The 20,608-nt window shown below is 39.9% G+C and overlaps 1 protein-coding gene across 1 annotated transcript in view; it reads right to left on the reverse strand.

The window, feature by feature from the left end:
- Window positions 1–1,158: 1,158 nt before the first annotated feature.
- Window positions 1,159–20,608, reverse strand: part of klf5l (Kruppel like factor 5 like) — a 26,350-nt gene continuing 6,900 nt past the window's right edge. The window contains exons 2-4 of the mRNA XM_032533887.1: window positions 12,395–13,307; window positions 11,218–11,277; window positions 1,159–3,352 (exon numbers count right to left, since the gene is read on the reverse strand). Of these exons, the coding sequence (XP_032389778.1) occupies window positions 3,174–3,352; window positions 11,218–11,277; window positions 12,395–13,307 (1,152 nt within the window). The 3' untranslated portion in view covers window positions 1,159–3,173. The remainder of the gene's footprint in view (window positions 3,353–11,217; window positions 11,278–12,394; window positions 13,308–20,608) is intronic.

The following is a 20,608-nucleotide window of genomic DNA, read 5'->3' on the forward strand; positions in this document are numbered from 1 at the left end:
TTATGCCAACAAACTGGAAAATTGTGAAAAATGTTTGCATGGTTTTTCTGCAAGAGTTAATAATGAAGTAGCTCCCTGAGTATAACGAGTAATCTCATACCGGGAAGGGTTAAATTTACAAATCAACAAGTCTTCAAACTGTTTGTACTGATGTTACGGTTTCTTTTATTTGAACTTTCAATGTTATTTTGTCTGAAAGAGAAAAGGTGGCTGAGGATTCTCAGGGACAACTATGGTGACATTGAGGGCCTCATCTTGCACCCGGCGCAGCGCTAAGCCCGGCGCAAGTGTCTTTGCTATTTTAAGACCGACGAAGTTGTTAATTTCCCGTCCAGGGTTAGGGTTAGAACCATGCGCCTGGCGCACAGACCCTTTTTTCCTACTAGCAACTTACAAAAGTGCATTTCAAGCCTAAACACAGCTGTGCTACGCTCTTCACGCCAAACGCTTAGATCGTTAAAATAAGGCCGTGAATGTTTTAGTATAAGGAATCAAACTCTGGATTTGTACTGTGCATTTTCTTTCCCTCTTGTTATTCCAGTTGTTGGCATCCTGAGCTGGCAGTAAATACTTTCTTTTAAAGAATGCCGGAACCACAACTGACAATTAATATTGAGCAATCAAGTGAACATTAATCTCCCGTTCATCAGGACTGACTATGCAATCCGTGAGAGTGTATGTCCCAGCCTCACCGTTCATAAAAAACAATCAGGAATGATTACATAACAAGTCTATTCACCCAGCTCTGTCTTCTTTTGAGTTGAAGTGTTGAACAAATACAGGAGAAAAAAAGGGGGGGGGGGGGGGGGGGGGGGGGGGGGGGGGGGGGGACAGCGCTGAATAGAGACTGCGAGAGCAAATCGAAAACTGTTTTCAGAGGAACTTGGTTGCCGTGGCAACGGGTAATGTCATGGATACAAACATTGGCAAATTGCTCTGCTCTCTGAGCTCGACAGGTATTACCTGTACTGAAACGAGCACAACTAGGAGATTATTAAATTTTCCATGGAGAGTTCCCTGGTTGTGTCTGTTGATTGTTTGTTTACTCTTCTTTCTTTTTTTTTCTTCTTTTTTTTAGGCCCTTCACCAGGAAGTTTCAACATGGAATTTTACTCATATTAACATTTGATGTAAATAAAAAAAATAAAAAAAAAAGTATAAATCTCAATACATTCATTGTATTCTCACATCACACACATATAAACAACTATTTACAAAGGCAGGATGGAGGGACATACATCGGCAGCTCTCCTTCAAAGTTCATACCTCAAAATGACATGACATGGTGATGATTATGATGATGGAGTTTTTGGCGGATTTGTAGGCAAAAAATAGTTCATGTTGCTGTTATTGTTTAGAAGAAGAAGGAGTTTCCAGGATGTAATCAGGAGTCCCAAATGCTTCAAGAAGCCTGACACCACAGTTTTGATGACTGCAATATTTGTAGTGAGTAATAATGCATGTCAAGTGTGTGTGAATGTGTATGTATTGCGTGTTTCAGTTAGACCAGTGCATGTTTTAACACATCTGTTCAGGGATGAGAGCAGACACCAAAATCACCTCCGAGTCCATGGTAGATCATTAGCTCCGGTGTGAAGACTTCAGCAAACACAGTGTTGACTGATAGCAGATGACCAGTGTTATCTCAGACATATTGCATGATCCAGAACTAGCCATGATAGTTCTGTTCACAATTGCCTGGAACTACTTTCTCTGTTTCCATTAGAAAGTGAAACTGCACCTAATGATGCCAATTCCAATTTGAATCAATTGTCTCCAACAGATATTTTAATCTTTAGTTCCCTTCAACTTCTCTTTTCTTGCATTTTTTCCTTACAACCTCCTGTTGATCTGTGGAAGGTGTAAACCACCAGGTAACTCCTCTGATACTCCTGGGGCCTCATTTACCAACAGTGTATAAAAAATGTTCTTAATTCGGTCTTACGAATGAAATTTAGGATGTGCTTGAGTACAAAAAAAATAAAAATAGTCATTTATTAAATCTGCGCAAGCCAATCGTACGCACATCAGTAAGTAAAACATTTCGATGACCATGGTGGTTCACGATTATTCCATTTGCATTCAGAAACACCTCCAATTAATCATATAAAAAGTTAACAACACATCCCTTAATCACCCACGTGAATGTGTTTTTTTCCCACACTTGCAATTATAGCAAAGAGAGCAAAGCAGAGGAACTTCTCAAACACAATGATGGAGGTACTGGTAGATGAGCTTGGATCCAACCAACATTATTGTTTGGTTTGCTCAGCGCAGGAGGAATTACAAACAAAAGAAAAAAATGATGCATGGGAGAAGGTTACAAATATCACGACACAAATCCAGAACATTTATGGGGATGCGCCACCTTCTTAGGAGCCACTCTGTGCCCTCGGCAAGCAGATCAGCGCAATCTCTGAGCGCATTGTTTGCCAAGTCTCCCCATTACCAAAGATAAGCCATTGCGCTATATTTCAAACATTTGTCACAGCTGTCTTTTACAGGGTTGGACACCAATTAGGCAACTTGTCTGTTTAAAATCAGACACATGACTAGTTGAGCGTTTTCTAATAAAAGAAAACAAAGGACATGTGTGGATGTTGATTGCGTTATGCATACTGTGACACACTTAAATGCTTTTCATTCATAGTATTGCCATTCTACCACTAAATTGTGTTCCTAAGCGTGGCCAGACCTGTGCTTATATTTACACATATTCCTAAGTGTCCTAAGTACAAGTTGGTAATTTCCACACTTTGCGTGGCAATGTTATTACGCATTTTATATGCACACATCTGTGCATACGCACGGTTGATTATTGATGCCCGTGGATTCCGCATCTTTTTCACCAGGAGAGATCAGTCTATCTCCCTCAGACCCCTTCACTGAACAAGAAACCCTGACCAACCAGTAGGTGCAGCTACAAAGACGTAATGATCACTAGTTCACCATCTGCAAACATCTGTGTTTATTGTCGTCCTACTTTGGATACTGCTAGATAGCCTTTTATCGCTCTATTTACGGTAGCATGGAGCACCAGAATAAACAGGGGTGCACAGGGATGATTTTGGTACTGTGACTGTTAAGTTCAGGTGGCTGTATGTATGGATACGGCTATATTTGTGTGTGATTCTGTGATGGTTTGTACATACAGGTAAGTTAGTTCTGTTAAGTTAGTTCTGGTGACGCTTCATGTGCAGTGCCAGGTGGTCAGAGCGTGAGAAGCAGCGGCTGCAAGCAACGCACTTGAATGGTTTGGCTCCGGTGTGTTTGCGGTAGTGTCTGGTGAGCTCATCCGATCGGGCGAAACGCCAGTCACAGTTTTCCCATGTACAACGGTACGGCTTCTCACCTGGAAAAGAGAGGAGGACAGGATGGAGGGATTAGAAATTTACAGAACATTTTCTCAGACTTTTCTATATTTAGTCTGTTTTATAATGTTAATTTCCAGCAATACTCTGATTCATTCAGACAGCGTCCAGTCGTGCTGCTGGTCACTGGAAAGCCACACTCCAGTAAGTGCCTTGCTCAATGACACCTCGGCAGCAGTTTTAAGGCAAGGCAAGGGTTGTACCTTATAATGTATTCACCCACATTTTCTCAGGGACATATCTTAACACCATGACATATTGGAAAAGATAATATGGGTTTGCATGATATAGAAAAGTAACTACAAAATGCCTATATTACTTTACATTAAAAAATATGACTTCTTTTGTATTTCCTTTCAGGCAGGGATTGGTTTTCCTTTTGTATGGATTTTCTATGAAAATCAATTTCAAAGACTTGAAACTTGCTCAAAATCAATAATTTATCCCAGTTAACAATGTGTGACCTTTGTTCTTGTTAAACATATAGTGTATGATATATAGTGTGCATGGCAATGCAGTCAAACAGGAGCTCTTTGATAAACTCTACATCTCAATGTGTTAAATGTAAAATTTGAGCATTGGAAAATAAAAGCATGAAATAAAAATTGATGTTTGGTAGTTTGTTCTCAACCTGTCTGATCCTGCCCTATTGGACAAATACAGTGATGTCAACACATCAATGACATTATTGACAAAAATATCCTTTCATAATAGAAACCTGAAAGTGTGTGTGTGTGTGTCTACCTACACAATGTGTGTAGCTGTATTTCTAAAGAGGGGTTATCAGTATGTGGGTATTTTTAAATGGCAGTTAGCAGTGCTTGTTGTGTTCACGGCTCCCTCTTGTAAACACTTTGCTTATTTCCATCAAGCTGAACGCTGAGATAAAATCACAATAAGCTACATTTGAGACAGTGGGCTCATCCACAAGAGCATGTGAAAACATGTTGCGGTTGTTTTGCTCTGTTAACACGTGCAATAATATTTATGTGGTATTCATCATTAGATTAGAGAGTCAGAAAGAGAGACAATATGGCATCCTCAAAAATAAACTAAAAAGTCTAATTTAAGTGATTTTTATGTTTTCACTGGACTCAAAAGAGGACTTGGTTGCTTCAGTCACATAACCACTGCAGAATGAAAAATCAAATGCACCCTTACAACCACAAGATTATGCTTAATAAAATAATAATTAGCTTAATTGTAACATTCCTGACAAATTGCTGTGTGTGTGCCACTGCACCCACTTTATAATAGCGTGTACTATAGTAACTGACACACTTTTTTTACAGTTACTTGTGTCATTGTCAGACAAAGTGTATGTGTGTGTGTGTATATGTGTGCGTGTGTAGAGGGAGTGAGAGAGAGAGAGCTCATGGGTCATGACTGCCTTGAGTTTTTTTTATATCAGAAACAGAAGGAAGAAAAACATTCTTACTTTCGTTTGTGAAGTTATTCATTTATGATGGGGGCAATTTTGCATTCTTCACGAGAAGCAGATATCTGACCAACTAATGTCTTCTTTGAATTTATTACACACTGGGGTAAATGCCAAAATGCTCAAAGGGTTCCTTCTGCACCTACTGAAAAACTTCCTGTGTGTGAGAAAATGCTGCCCAGTGGAAACTTAGTAATATCAGGATGTGCTTAAGAAAATACAAGACCTGGACCAGGAATGTCCTTATAGCTAAATGACAACATTGGTTGTTTACAAAGACAAGCTGTGTGAGTGTTAATCTGGCAACCACACTGGCATGACAAAGACACGCCAACAGTAACTTCTTCAAGTTTTGGCAGCAGGCTTTGCTAAAAGGTGGCCTGTGGAGTTTTTGACCAATAGTCAGACTATGGAGCAATGTTTGATGAATATGTGCCTGTTTTATTTAGATCCCACGCTTGCAAGCATAGAAAGAAACAATGCTACGGTTTAAAATACTCAACCAAATGTTGAAAGAGGAAGGAAATGCATTCATAAATAAAAGCATATTCTATTGTTTTATAAGTATAAGGTAGTACTGGTTGAGAATGAATGAAAAGAGGTAACCGTCAAATAGAAATTCAAAGCACTGAAGAATAACAACCCACGTAAATCTCAACACAACCCTGTTCCTACTCCACCCAAACACTGGCATTTTTCTGCTGTGCCACATCGTGCTATTGCCAAGTGAGCTAATGATCAACAAAGAGTTAAAGCCTTATTGAAAAGGCGTGCACGCAACAGGAAAGAAAATGTCATTTTTCATAGCTGAGGTGGAAATTAATGTCTGAGAATCAATGCAAGGCATGAGCACAAACGAAACTGAGGAGATAACTAAACAATAAAACTCTGCTGAAGCCAAATTTCTTAATCTGTGGTTTGGTACTTTCCAAAGCCAAAAGTAAAAGAGTTAAAGTCCTTAACAAAGTTTAAAATCTCTATTTTTTTTGGAAAACTTTCATCTTAAAGTACATCATTTCAGAATATAAAGTATCCAGTTTGTATTTATCATTGATTTTTTCCCTCATCATGGAATACATGTAATAGATTTTAAAATCATTTTTTGTCTTTAAGTGTTAACTAAATGTCCTCCATCCTTTTAAAGAAGAAGGTTGTTTTCTCAGATGTTCTCTCATAGATGTTTAATGCCACCAAATGTAATTTCTACGCCGCGTCCTTGGCTGAAAATCCCGGAGGAAACTCTTATTAGCCAGTGTCGAGGGAATGTGGCTGTCTTTGGCTGTTTGGGCCATCAACTGCTCATTACCAGTATGGGCCTCATTAGTGCTGATTAGATTGCTTCTGCTGTTGAACATCAATCACCCAGTAACAGCCAATAGCGTGACAAGGGGGTCCAAAGAGCACACTGGGAGGGTCAGGTGATAGATAGAACAAAAAAACAAATATAGCAGAAAGTGTGTTTTTGTGTGTGAGTCTCTTAAAATGGCATATTTCTAAAATAGCTCATCCTTACTAGTCAAATATTTAAAAAATAATAATCTATAAGTGAGCTCTAAACATGTTTGGAGTATTTCCTCTAACCAGACACGATTAAACCCGGAAAGCTTTTTTTTTTTTTTTTTCAATAAACAGAACAGAAACAGAAAGCAGTTTATTGCGTGAAACTAATATAGTGAAACTACATGGAATTTGCCTCAGTCATTGGGTGCATGCACACAAAACAAACAAACATACTTGTATACAACGAGCACCTAAACCCAACACATCTAGGGCTCAAAGGAACTCTAGCCTCCTATCAGGACAAGATCCTGTTTCTAGAGTTAACCGCTCTTGTTGTGTGTGTAGAGGCGGAGTACAAATGTCTCTATATGAAAGGCCGACGCTCTCGAGGTGCAGGTGTGTTTGGTTTTGCTCTATAGCTGCACTGTCGGGGTCAAAAGCACAGCCGCCTCTCTTAGACTATTATCGCTGAGGGTTAGCAAACAGGCTTGGTTGAAATATGCACACACACACACCACACACACCCACACACACACCACACACAAACACACACAACACACACACACACACACACACACACACACACACACACACACACACACACACACACACACACACACACACACGAGTGGTATATATTCCTAAAAAAGCTGTCAAAAGGTCAGGTAAAAACCTACCCCTCCACTCATCTGTACATGCTTTAATTTTCCTTTGTCTAAAGGAGAACAACTAATAAAATATAGATGTAACATGATTCACTTTTTCCCACTGAGTGAGTCTGCCCTCATTTGGTCTGCAGTGATTTAAAGTTAAGCAGTTTCTCTTCTCCCACTTTTGTAACTTTTTATGAAAACATTTTTTTTTGCATTTGGACGCATGATACTGTAACTAACACACACATATCTCTTAACATGTCAATTTACCAGGCTGCTCTCGCTGAAAACATGGAAGTCTCCTTTAAAACTAAAAGGCATCAGCGCTCAAAAGCCTTTACAGGCCTTTGTATTAGACAGACAGCAGCTGTTTGATCAGGTGGCTGATTAAATATGGCCATAGTATTATCTCTCTCTCTCTCTCTCTCTCTCTCTCTCTCTCCAACACACACAACTACTAATGAGTGCTTGCATTGAATACGTCATGAACCATAATGGACAAACATACAGTCCCACACTTACACAAACACACACTCAGAAATGTACAGGCAATGTAACAATGCATCAATCACTCTGAGATAAAGAAATGTACAGGCAGTGTACCAATTCATCAGGCACTCTGGGACATATAAAAGCTTTTGCTACTGTACATGTGAATATGAACTTTGTAAGGACCATTACTCTATAGGGTGCTTCAAGTCTCTCTGACACCCTGAACTTGAACGGCTCTTGTGATTACGGCTCATTTCTCTCTGCAGTTATAACTAATAAGAACACAATGAGGTTTTGAATGAAGTCTGTATAACAAGAATCTACTCAAAAAAGTGTAATTAATTCACTCACACTTGTGGTAAACCGGAAATAACAAAATTGCTTTACTTTAAGCCAAAGAAATTAAAATGAGCGCTTTTTGTTTTCCATTAATAACTACTACATTTGCTGCATATAGCACCTTTAATCATAAGTCAATTTACATTTCAAACAAAGGCATTTAGCCGATGGTCTTATTAAGCTAACTCAAACATTAATGATTTAAATTCCTAAATGCAACTGACAAAATCAGAGTGAAATAACAGCAGTAATCTGAAAATGTAGAACAATGCATCAGGATTAGGATACTATTTTATAACCATCTCTGCCTAGTTTTACTGAGTCAAAAGCAAACACCTTGAGGCTCTCCAGGACGCCCATAAAATCTTTGTGGACCTCTCAGCTTTATCAGATTAGTTAGTATTTGTGAAGAGGGCTGGAGGGTTCCCTAATCAGGCTGATAGCACTCTGCTCTTTACACATACATGTCCACACACGTACACACACGCACACACACACAATTGCGAAAGTCAACTTTTTAAACTCAAATGGCTGTTGACGCCATGGTCAAGGTTGGTCTCCTATACCAGTGGGAGGGGTAGATTGAGCTGTTGGTAAGTACAGATAGTGATGCATTACAACAACATGCACATCAACAGCTCGCAGGTGGTTTACGCCTTGATCAAAAGGCACCATGGCAATGGTTGCTCTTTCCATTGATAACATTGCATCTGTGCTGGTGCAGGTCTATACACATCGGCAGCTTGTATGTGGTCTGCCTAATAGATGTACCAATATTATTTTATCAGTAAGTCTGTCAATAACTGTCCATCAAATTTAAACAAGAGTGCAAACAGACATAATCTATGTTAAGAATCTATGTGAGTAATATCAATCAAAAAAAATAATTATGTCTGGAGCCAAGCAACAAGAAAATATTTAAAATCAACTGGAAACCAATGTAAAAAGGCTACAATGTTATCTCTTATATTTGCTGCTGATCGGAGACTGGCTGCAGCATTCTGTATGAATTGAAGGTGTGAGCAGGTTTTACCACTCAAGTTGGCAAACAGAGAGCTGCACTAATCAATTTGGGAAAAGATTAAGCACAAATGACTACCGTCAGAGAATGAAAAGAAAACAGCTACATTTTAAGTTGATGCAAACAAGACTGAACTAAGTTAATAATGCAGTTTTGCAATGCAGGTTCGGAGTAAAAACTGTTTAACGTAAGTTATCAGGTTAGCATTAACCTGTGACAAGTGGTCACAGTAAGGCATAGTTTTGTTTTGATGGATCAAAATGCCAAAAGGTTGGGAACCAATTGGATCTCCTTGAAATTGTTGCACACGCTCATCTTAACAATAGTAGTTGGTCATTAAAGAAGATTCACTTGCCGACATTCATTTGCCCCATAGTGTTAAAGCCCAGCAAAAAGAAAGAAAAAAAAAATAGAATCATGCCTACAGTGAACAGAAAAGCTTGACAGTTTAAGTAATTGGACATCAAACCTCCTCCAGGTGCCAAATTGTATAAGCAACCACAAATGATTCAACTATTGACAACGTGGTACTTCAAAGAGATATCATAAGTGTCAGATATATATAATAATATATAAGATATACATAAAGTGATATAGTGACAGTGAGAGCGTCAATCTGACGTTATACTGGCTACTAGAGAATGTACTGTATGAAATAGTCACAAGTTTATTATTATTTAAACTTAGATGACCATGGTACCAGTGTAGCGGCCACTTGGTGTGCTGGTTAATTTAAGAATGCTAATCCCCTTCCAGTATGATCCAAACAGGACATTTCCTTTACAGTTTACATTGACATTGTCAACAGCATACTTGTCTGTTTCTCCTCTCTTACTGATTTATTTTATTGTTTTCAATAGTTGTATAACTATTCTTATTGCATATTTTGCAGTCTTTGTGTTTTGTGTTTTTGTACAGCCCAACTTCCCTACTGGGATCCATTAAGTTTGATCTTATCTATTCATGACCATAGAGAGATCTGTTTCTGTTTGCACATTCATTCATGTGATTGCTCTTTCTCTAACTGTGTCACACTGGAGCCTGCAGCTTTTATCGCATGAGTAAATCTCCAAAATCCAGGTCTGAGGTTCCTGGGAATCTACAGGTTTCATCTTACCGAAGGGAAACACATCGAAACCATCCTCCCCCCCCCTTCTGCAAACCCCCCACCTTCCTCCTCCATCCTTAGAAAAGGGACTGAAAAGCAGGAGTAACTGGTTTGGCCTATGTTTTAACAACACGTCTTCCCTTTTTTTTTTTCTCCTCTTCCTTCCCTTCATCCTTTTCCTCCTCCCTCGTGTCTTTGTTCTCTCTTTCTGGGGAAGCTGGGAGGACAGGTATGAGCGTGTATAAACATGGCGGAGTAAAAACAAAGACTCTTGAGCAAACTTATGTGTCCTCTATGTTGTTTTTCCTTTTCATTATGTTCTTTAACTCTATTAAAGTTACTGGGTGTATTGAAACTGGCAATGTGACAAAATATGCAACATACAAATAAATGAGCTGAAGCCAACTAAGCGCTGAGCTTAACGGTTGCAGTGGTAAGGACTGGACAGTCGCTGGTTTGAATCCGAGGATTAGTTAGGATATCTACACAGACAGTGAATAAATGGGATTTCACAGGGCAGCCAAAAAGAGAAAGCCATTTTTTTTTTACATTAAAGAATATAAAGTTCTTTTTAGTACTATTTTCAATCAGACAGCCAGTCGGTGAAGGAATCTCTAGTCAGAAAATCCAGTCATCTGTTGCAACTGATGGGGTAGGTTAATAAGACCTAAATCAGCTAGATAATTCTCTGTGTTGAATGGATTATTGTGTTAATTCAGGAAGAATTTCTGTTTCACCATTAGAAGCTTATTCATCAGTAATTTAGCCAATGCTGCCCCTTAACCCCTTCAATCACACCAGTTTTGATAAAAATGGCGATTTTACTAAAGTGTCTGATTTTTGTCTCTATAGCTAACTTTCTCCTTGAGATAACGGTACTTTAAAAAAAATAACTTACCCATTTAAATTATATCAAGGCTGAAAATTATGCATAATTAAGGGTGTGCCCATTTGAGTGACAGGTGTTTGCCATCCCAGCAGACTGAAGGCCTGCCTCAGATCCAGTCACGCTCCACCTCTTTGCCAATTTTTAAATTACTGTCCTGCGACAACATCAGACACTGCCAAGATGGCGACAGCTGAAGCCACCAGGAGCTTCATCTTGGCTTTTCAGAACAACCCTATAGGTACCTACACAAAAACTATGTCCATATTGTGTACAGTCTATGGATTAAGGCCATCAGAAAGCTGAGAGCGGATAGTAAAGTGCAATTTTATTTAATGGCAAAGAAACGCTGAAATATGGCTCCTGTCCGTCTAATTCAAGTTAACCCCCCAGAGAGTAGTTTTCTCACCTGTGTGCGTCCTTTGGTGTGCCTTCAGGTGAGAGCTCTTTGTGTAAACTTTGGAGCAGCCTGAAAAGAAATCACAGAGAGAGATCATGAGCCAGGCTAACAGCAGAAATGTGCTCACCTGATGCAAAGTTTACCTCGGCAATAAAGCTGTTGTCCGTGGATGAACACGTTCCTCGAGTTGTTTTTTGTAGTGAGACAACACAGGAACAACAAAACACGCCCAATAAATCAAAATCTTGAAGGCTGAATGCTAGACATATTGAGATCAATGTTTTTGCAGTGTGTTATCAAGAATGCTAACAACCTGGTTTCTGTTTGCAACATGTAAGAGAGAGGCATTGTATTAAAGACAGATTTGCATTTGTGCTGTTTGCCTCGGGAGTGAAGTTTATTTACACAACATTGACATTGGTTGAGAGCAATTTGAACCAACTTGTAGGAGTGGTTATGTTGAAACTTGTTTTCATGTGCTATTTGTGTAGCAAACTGTTAAAAAAGCCCAGGAAATCTTACAGGGCGCCAGCTTCTGATAAGGAGTGTTGAAAATAAAAGTATAGAGTAGTAGTACTTCAATATTTCATCTTTGAGCGTATGGGCAGATATTTGAGTGCAAACTGTTTTGTATGTTGCCCAAGTTGCATTACATGTGATCAGTGGTACAGTACAGGCCGTGATTACTGCAAGGAGCGCAGTGCAGAGGCAAAGTGCGGCATCACCAACCTGTGCCATGTAGCAGGAAAGCCACGAGGTAAGAATCTGACAATCAAGAACGGTTTGTGTGCTTTAAATGTCGTTTTCATCCATCTTCGGTTGCTTTCAGGTTACGAGGTTTGGCATTTTTTTACCTTTAACTCGCACAAAGGGATTCTGCTGCTGATAATGTGTAGAGAGTGCATTTCATACTAGCCTGTAAGCATGTAAATGAAAAGATGCGGCCACTAAGACTCTGTCTTTTTAGAACATTGTCTTGCAACTGGTAGAATAATCTGTTTTGTTTGAAGACATTGTTAGAAGTCTAAAATCCTTTAAAAAAGTAGAAGAAATGCCGAAACCGAAGATGTGTCTTGCCCCCAGGGGGGAAATTATTAATCTCACGCAATGAAATATTATTCTTAAATTAAGACAAACCTGTTTCACTGTGATGTATTTTAAAGTTACATGCAAATAAAACACAGACCTGGGTAGTCACAGAAGTGGATCCTCCTCTTCTCCAGCTCTGGGTTGTTCCGCCTGTTGTATTTGGGACCTGTCAGGACACCCTGGCCGTGTGTCATCAGCATGGCATGTGGGGACAACCCCGTCACTTTTATCCCTCCCAGACACTGCAGGTATGGAGCCTGAAGTTGGGGTGATAAGCTGAGCAGCTCTGCCTGACCGTCTGGGCTCCCTGGCTGAGAGTTCGGGGGTGAGGGTGGCAGGCTGTGGGGCGCTGTGTGCTGGGATGAGTTGGTCGGCGAGGCTTGGTAGTAACCATGGTGCTGGGGTAGTTGGTGCTCAGCCATCATGTAGTTGCCGTTGCCGAGATTCAGCATGGTTCTGCCACTCGTGGAGGCATGTGCCGACGGGCTAGCGTGGGACAGAGTCATGGTGAGGTCAGCACAGCTGCTGATGGGCATGTGGGCATAGACCTGCGACTGGGGGGCCGGAGGTCCAATGTGAAGCTCTGTATCCATATTTGGCTGCTGGTGCTGCTGCTGGGACCCTGCGGCCCCTGTTACCACTCCTCCAGAGCTCATGTCTGGTTTGATAAAAACGTTGTTGGCTACAGGCGACACGCTGAAGACAGAGGTGAAGTCTGGCAGGGCCTGGGTGGGGACGGAGCAGGGCACCTCCAGCCCGGGCTCTATCTTGATCTGCTGCGCTGTGAGAGTCCTCGGGTTGGCCCGGTAGAGGCCCGTGCGGAGGTGTGTGGTGCTGGGAAGGATGACGTTGATGTTGAGGCTGTAAGGGGCAGCAGTTTTGTCCTCTGAGAAGAACTCGTCAACCACAGAGGCGCTATCTCGTCTGTATTTCCTGTCAACGGTGTCAATCAAGTTACTCAAGAGAGGACCGTTGACCTGGGGAAGGTATTTGTCCAACTCTAATTGAATCTGAAAAGAAAGAAAGAAACAAAGGAGAGAGAAGGTTTAAGGAAGAGTTCAACAAGTGTAATGAAATTGCAATTTACTACAATTTTATTGTAAATTCCATGGGGCTGGGTCCATAACTTATTTTCTACAACCTGCAAGTCATTTCCCAAATTCTTTACCATGCATTTAGCTTTACACCAGAGTAAGAACCTGTTTTCAGTCAGGGGTCAGAGTGAACTCATTGCTATGAGAATAACCGATCCAACTAGTTCATGAACACTGAGGTGTGTCCTGGATTGTGGCTGTTCAAACTCATAAATCCTAGTCTATACTATGTCAGTGTCTGTATCTGAGTCAGAATTTCTCCGCTCCCTGTATGTATTTTTTTTTTTTTTTTTTATGTTGATTGGTGCCAAACGGCAGCTTAAGAGAATAAAGCTCCAAAACCTGAGCAGAGCTGTGCAGGAACATTATTTGCAACACAGGATAACTATCACTGTATAAAATGCTGCACCATCACTGCCAAGCACTGTGGACACATCCACAGCTGCGGCTGCCTTTTGGTGCAGTATTTGGTTGGAGAGATTGATGGGGGTCAGATAGTGATAAGGTGGCTTTGACACAGCTCAGTTCCACTAAAATATATATATATATATATATATATATATATAATAAAATAATTCCTGTTTCCCAGTGGAGTTCACTGCCCTGACAAAATCTACAGTTTAAGAGGGATTTCACCTACAGCCAGGGCTGCAATATGTCACACTAGTATGCAGCTGCTGCATGTTTGGAGATGTATTAATCAGTGAACTGTTATTGTTTTTTTATTAATTACAATTTACAAATAGTCGAATCATAAAAGAAAAAAGTGAAGAGCTATTGATGTTATTGTTCTTTTTTATGATATTCATCAGCTGATCTTTGGGTACGTTTTGGAGTCGCAAAAAAAACGACCACCTCCTACCTACACAGTTAAAGGCTTTTCCCTTTACTAACTAAAAATCGACCAGTCCAACTGTTGCTTGTTGCTTGACACAAGAAGTGGTGTGTGTACATTTCCATTTCATTTGGAATAAAGAAATAAAGATGCAGTCAAGCCACAAGATGCACTACATGTCTAGTAAAAAAAAGGAAAGGGGAGAGAACAGAACCTTTGAAGAATCATAATGCAGAAACAGATTTAAGCCACATTGTTTCATTTTAGACTGAGAGCTTGTGAAATTTGACTGCGATTGTCATTTTGGTTGCTGCAGGTGAGTGTTCCTCTCCAGTTTACAATCCATTACATTTGTTCCTCATTTCTAATTCTGTCATCCTGCCTGGTCGTCAGTCAGTTAGAGTAAAGAAAGAAAATGATGTGATGTAATAACCTAGATTGTTTATAAAGACAGATGCACCACAAAAAAAACAGTCCACTATCTTTTCAAACATCAAAACGGTTAAGAATGTTTCTTTCCTGAGGAGACTTTTGTTGTTTAACCAACTCAAAGATTTAAAATTGATTAATAAGTAATGACTAAAACGTTCCCCTTCATTTTTCCACTTAGAATGCGTCATATGAACACACGATTATCTGACATACTGGTTGTTTTGCGCAACCCATTTCTGTATTTGCGTGTTCTTTTCACAGGTATTTTGACCCACTAAACAGAACTGACAATGTATGAGTCAAAATCTGAAGACAGTTGTTGCTGTTTTCTTATGTTACCAGGGAGATGCAACTGTCAATCAAATCTGATCCGATTCAGATGGGTGCACAGGTGATAAAGCAGTGGAAATACAGTGAAAATACAGTAGAGTTGTTTTTAAGCAACACTGGACATGTGGGTGCATGATAAAATAAAAGGCAGGTAGTTTAAGTAAAAGCATTAACTGATCTCAATCCTGGTAAACTGGTGTGTGTGCCATTCAGAGTTCATGAAGCAGAGAGTCACTCCTTTAGAGGTGCACAGCCCATTACATTCTAATCTGTGCTGCAGAGACCACACACACACACACACACACACACACACACACACACACACACACACACACACACACACACACACACACACACACACACACACACACACACACACACACACACACACACACGCACACAAACAGAGTTCCCTTCATGGGTGTGGTCGATGGAAGTGGTTTGATGCGTGAAGAAGGCAAACCAAACCAAAATAAAGTCTGAAGGTATGAGAAAGACACAGCGACACTTAAACACTGTCAGGTAAAAATAGACCTGCCAGACAAAGCTGATCCTCAGAGTGACAACAGATACACAACGCTGAAGAAAGAATGAACGGGGGGATGTGATTGAGGGCGACTAATCTGATGAGGAAATCAGAATGGATTCAAGTAACTGTTGATCAGGAAGCTGCACACAAACTCCTTCAAAGAAACACATTTCTTTTGCTTTTCAACACATTGCTAGTTTTCCTCATGTTGTGTTACTGAATGCATGTTTAATTGATAATAAATCTTTACTTTTTATCATGGCTAAGATAACAATAATCAACACATCAATTGAGAAATGATGATGCACCGTTAAATGATCTTAATCATTTGATTAGTCCTTGATTACATTTTGAAAAACAAACAAAAAGTGTGTATATTATATATACTTTTGCAATATACACTGTATATATACACACATATATACACACACTGTATGTAGATAAAGTATTCAAAGTAAAAGTACTAAATGCAGAAAAATCCTCACATTTTAGAAACTGGAAATGATCAAATCAGTTCTGTCAATTAACTCAGTGTTTAATCTGCCAATCTTTTCAACTGTACTTGTAGGTCTATTGATGGGTAATTTATATTATAACGAAACATCATATTTTATAAACTACATGTGCAAAAATCGTAATTTATAAAGTAGTAACTAGAACTGTCAGATTAATGTGGTGGAGTAAAACGTACACTATTTCTTTATTTAGTAGAGTAGAAGTAGAAAGTGGCATGAAAAGAAAAGACTTCAGTAAAGTACAAGTACATTTGTACTAAAGGTAGCATACTTGAGTAAATGCTCTTAGTTACATTCCACCAATGATCAAATGGGAGAAAAAAGGAGAGAGATCATCAAATCTGTGCAGCTTGTCCCGAATAATGTGAATACCTTTCTGTACATTTTGTGCTATTAAGAAGCACATTGAGTTTCTGGACCTATCAATGGGAGGTGAACTGTGTGAACTGCAACCCGTACAGAACTATAAACCAGAGTGTACAGTGGACTGAATCAAATGACTTGGGACAAATGACCTAACGAGGTGCTGATGTGCTCGAGGTCGTGTTCAGCAGCTGAACAGGAGGCACAAAGCAGCAGAGAAGGCCTGTTTCAACACTGTTATTCTGCAGCACTGCTTCAAGTGCCAGCACTGTCCACACACACACACACACACACACACACACACACACACACACACACACACACACACACACACACACACACACACACACACACACACACACACACACACACACACACACACACACACACACACACACACACACACACACACACACACACACCTTTATGTGTAATACAGTACAAATGTGTGTACATATGTATTAATTTGTAAGTGTATATTTGTGTATAGGATGTGACGGGTTTTAATGCGGTCTTAAAAGTTTTGTTTTGGCTTTAGTGGTCAACTTCAGCTATTCAGAGTTTTAATTATTAATGTATATTGTGTCTGTGTGATTATTCATTTTTGCGCGTAGGGCTTATAAATCTTTCGCCGCTGGTGAACTCACACCGCCTTGGCAATCTGAGCCCTCGGTGAAATTAAAGTGTTGGGTATTTACTGATGGAAAAAAATAGAAAACAAAAACAGCCTCTCTGTTTCCTTCCCACTGAGAGCTTCTGTATTCCTTTCAGGACAGGATACAAACAGGCCCTGTGCTGCTGGCAGCTGTAACCCTTGGGTGCCCTTGGTCACTTCCCCTGCTGGCCTGCTGTTGATCCCTCTTGCTCTCAACCTCCGCTCTCTGAAATGCTTGAGTCTTTTCTCGCTATTGACATTTCCCTATTTAGCCTATTATATTTATATAACATATGTATTTATATTTTCTGCACTGTTCGCGCAAAAACGAAATTGTGCAGAGTAAGGTTTATGTTACCAACAGAGGATGCTGCTGCAGTTTCCTTATCAGCAAGTTGGGTGCTGTATTGCACCAAACGTTTACATTTTAAAGTTGTTTTGAAGTTTAAACCTCAAATACCCTTATTTATGTCTGCCTACAGTTTGAAGATGTGCTAACAGGTTAGCCTGGCTTAGGTCAATTTATGTGTGGCTATGAGATGAAGTAGCAGCTCCTCCCAATATAAAAGAAATCCAAAAAAAAATCTCGTAAAAATGATGGTCAAACAACACATTTTGTATTTGATGTACAGTATTTATAAAACCACTAGCTTTATAGCAAAGTTAAAGGCAACCCCTGCCACTTTTAGTAAAAAGGTGTGGGTGTGTATTTGGATGTTTGTCTTTTAAATATTTGTAAAAGAGCCTTGTTAGTGATGTTAACAGTCCCCAAAACATTACACAAGAGGCCCGGCAACTTTAAAGGAAACTAGTTGATGAACTACAATTCAAAACGTCTTTGTATCATTTTATGTGGTAAACATGTAGGATATCTTCAGGCCATGACTTAGTTAATAATTGGAGAACATGTACAACTGCTCTGCTATGAATCCTTCTGCCTGATAACAAATGGTCTCTTATCTTACCTTCTGTTCAGGTTTATGGGATGGAGTGGGAGTTTCCGCACGTCCAGCAAAATATGACATCCATCCTTACAGAACCTTCATGTTTTTGCCCCATTTATTGCACGGAGAATCTATTTCAGCAGCCATATCAGTGTTTTAGATTTTTATATTCTTTTTGTTTGGCTTACAGCCACTACTTTCCATTCAGTGCACTAATAGTCTGAAAAACAACTCGCAGAGACTCTTGCGTGGGACAGTAATCCACCACACTGAACATCTGGTTGGCTTTTGAATGCAGGTGATTTGGTTTTGAAAAGGTCTGCACACAACAGCCTGAATAAAAAAAAGCAGACATGGCGTCCACTGATGCCATAACTAACCCAAAGGTAATCACAAGGGTCAATCGGCATCTCTAATTTCCCACACTTGCCACTTCCCCCACCTGTTGAAATAATGAATTGGCTGGTGGATTTTACATATGAGAACTAAATCTGTTAATACAATCAGATGTCTGTAAAATCCTCAACAGATGGTTAAACCACATCTACCCATGTCAGCCTTATAATGAAGCAGTTACCCTAATACAGATAAAAAAAAACCCTTTGGCCTCTCTCCTCTTTCTCTGACCTAAGACCCCAAACTTCAAGGCCTTCCATCTTGATCAGACATTTTCCCTTGATAATTACAAAACAATTGGCTGCGTCTGCACTCCAGTTTGCCTTTATGGCTCTTAGGAATGCAGAAAAATGGTGGCCGTTCACCTTTGAATCTCCATAAAAAAAAACAAAAAAAACCCAGAACTGATAGTGTCAGGGCCCCCCCGGTCTGCACACTGTGAATCAATAGAGCAGAAATCAGGACAGGGTCATCAGAGCTAAAAACAAAACCTTTGAAACTCTGGTGAATGCTTTATGGCCGCTGATGGAGGAAGAGATATGGAGGCTTGCAGTGGCTTTACAGAACAGTGAAGAGTTAACTGCTGGTCGGCCAAAATCCACTTTAACTGTTCTGGAAATGTCTGATAAACTAAGCATATATATATATATATATATTTCAATAACATTTGTTAATACTTCAATGTTGAACATGTGTTCATTTGCTACTTCTATTATACTTAAGTGCAAAAACCAAACTCTCTTTTCATTTTCCACTGCAGATAGTATCCGCTCAATGTAAGGGGTATTCTTAGCTACTCGCCATAGTGTTGCCGCATGAAACTGCCATGACATCATCTTCAACACCCGGTGAATCCTTTCACTGGCAACCAAACAGTGAAATCTCCTCCTCATTTCATCAATTGTACAATGTAGGGCGCCCGGATAGCTCAGTTGGTAGAGCGGCGCCCATATATAGAGGTTTACTCCTCAACGCGGTGGGCCCAGGCTTGACTCCAACCTGCTGCCCTTTGCTGCATGTCATTCCCCCTCTCTCTCCCCTTTTGTGTCTTCAGCTATCAAAATAAAGGCCGAAAATGCCCAAAAAATAACCTTAAAAAAATTGTACAGTACTGTATTGTACGGGGTAGTTTTGCAGGCTTCCATTTACAAAACAAATGTGGGTCGGGTGAATAAAAAAAATTGGGATTGCTATAATCGTTAGCTTGGTGACGGATTTGTAAAGCATGTCCTGTGTGCCGCTAATGACGTTTCTCTTCGACCAATCAGTGCAGTGTGTCAACGTAACCTTCTAGTATTGGCTCAGCTTGCTTGCTTGTGCTGCATTCGTGCCACCTGGGAATATCAGGGACCGGCCCCGTGATTACGTTGTTTTTCCGACTGCTGGCGTTAAAAAGGTTGGGATGCGTTTTCTTCAATTCTATTATGTTGGAGTTAGACATAACAACTTGTTGCATTACTGCCACTAGCTGTTGGGCGTAGCCTAGAGCATCAGGTGTGTGAAAACATGGAGGCCACAGAAACAAAAGGACACCCCAAAGCTCTTCAATTACGCATTACTTTCCTCACTACAGATTGTACAGGAGCTCAGAACATAGACCTCCTTGACTTGAATTGGTTTACTTGTTACTGGCAATAGCACACAACTGTTATAACTAATTTAACTTACTCTGTTGAAACCAATGGACAACTACAACGTATATATAAATTTTGCAACGTCCACAATGTGGATCACATCACCAACTGGGAAACTCGGGTTCAAAATCTAGCCCCAGTTTCCCACAATAGTGGACAGAAATTTCTTAGCAAACTTTGTTTTGTGTTGTGTTGATTATTTTATGGAGCATCTTAGCTTTAGCCCTTTCAATCACAATAAGCTGAAACATGAATCAACACCTCTCTAACTCACTTTCAGAAGCTCTTATTTGCCATTAGTCATAATGTAAACACAAATCATTTTGGGACAGAACTCTTTGAAACTGACCTGCAATATCCTTATATTCAAGTTTGTCTAAACACTAACCTCCTGTGTCATTCTATTTCTGTCTCTTATCTCTTGTCACTTATTGTTCTATACTTTCCCACAAGACAGAAAAGGTCCTTCTCAAATGCAGTAAGAGGGCGGTGGGGTGTTAAAGTTCCTCTAGTGGTATTTTGATTTCAGCCTCTTATTTCAATACAAACACAGGCCACAACCATGTCTAGGAGTTTCAAAAATA

Source organism: Etheostoma spectabile, chromosome 13 (assembly GCF_008692095.1).
Source record: "Etheostoma spectabile isolate EspeVRDwgs_2016 chromosome 13, UIUC_Espe_1.0, whole genome shotgun sequence".
Classification (NCBI taxonomy): Eukaryota; Metazoa; Chordata; class Actinopteri; order Perciformes; family Percidae; genus Etheostoma; species Etheostoma spectabile.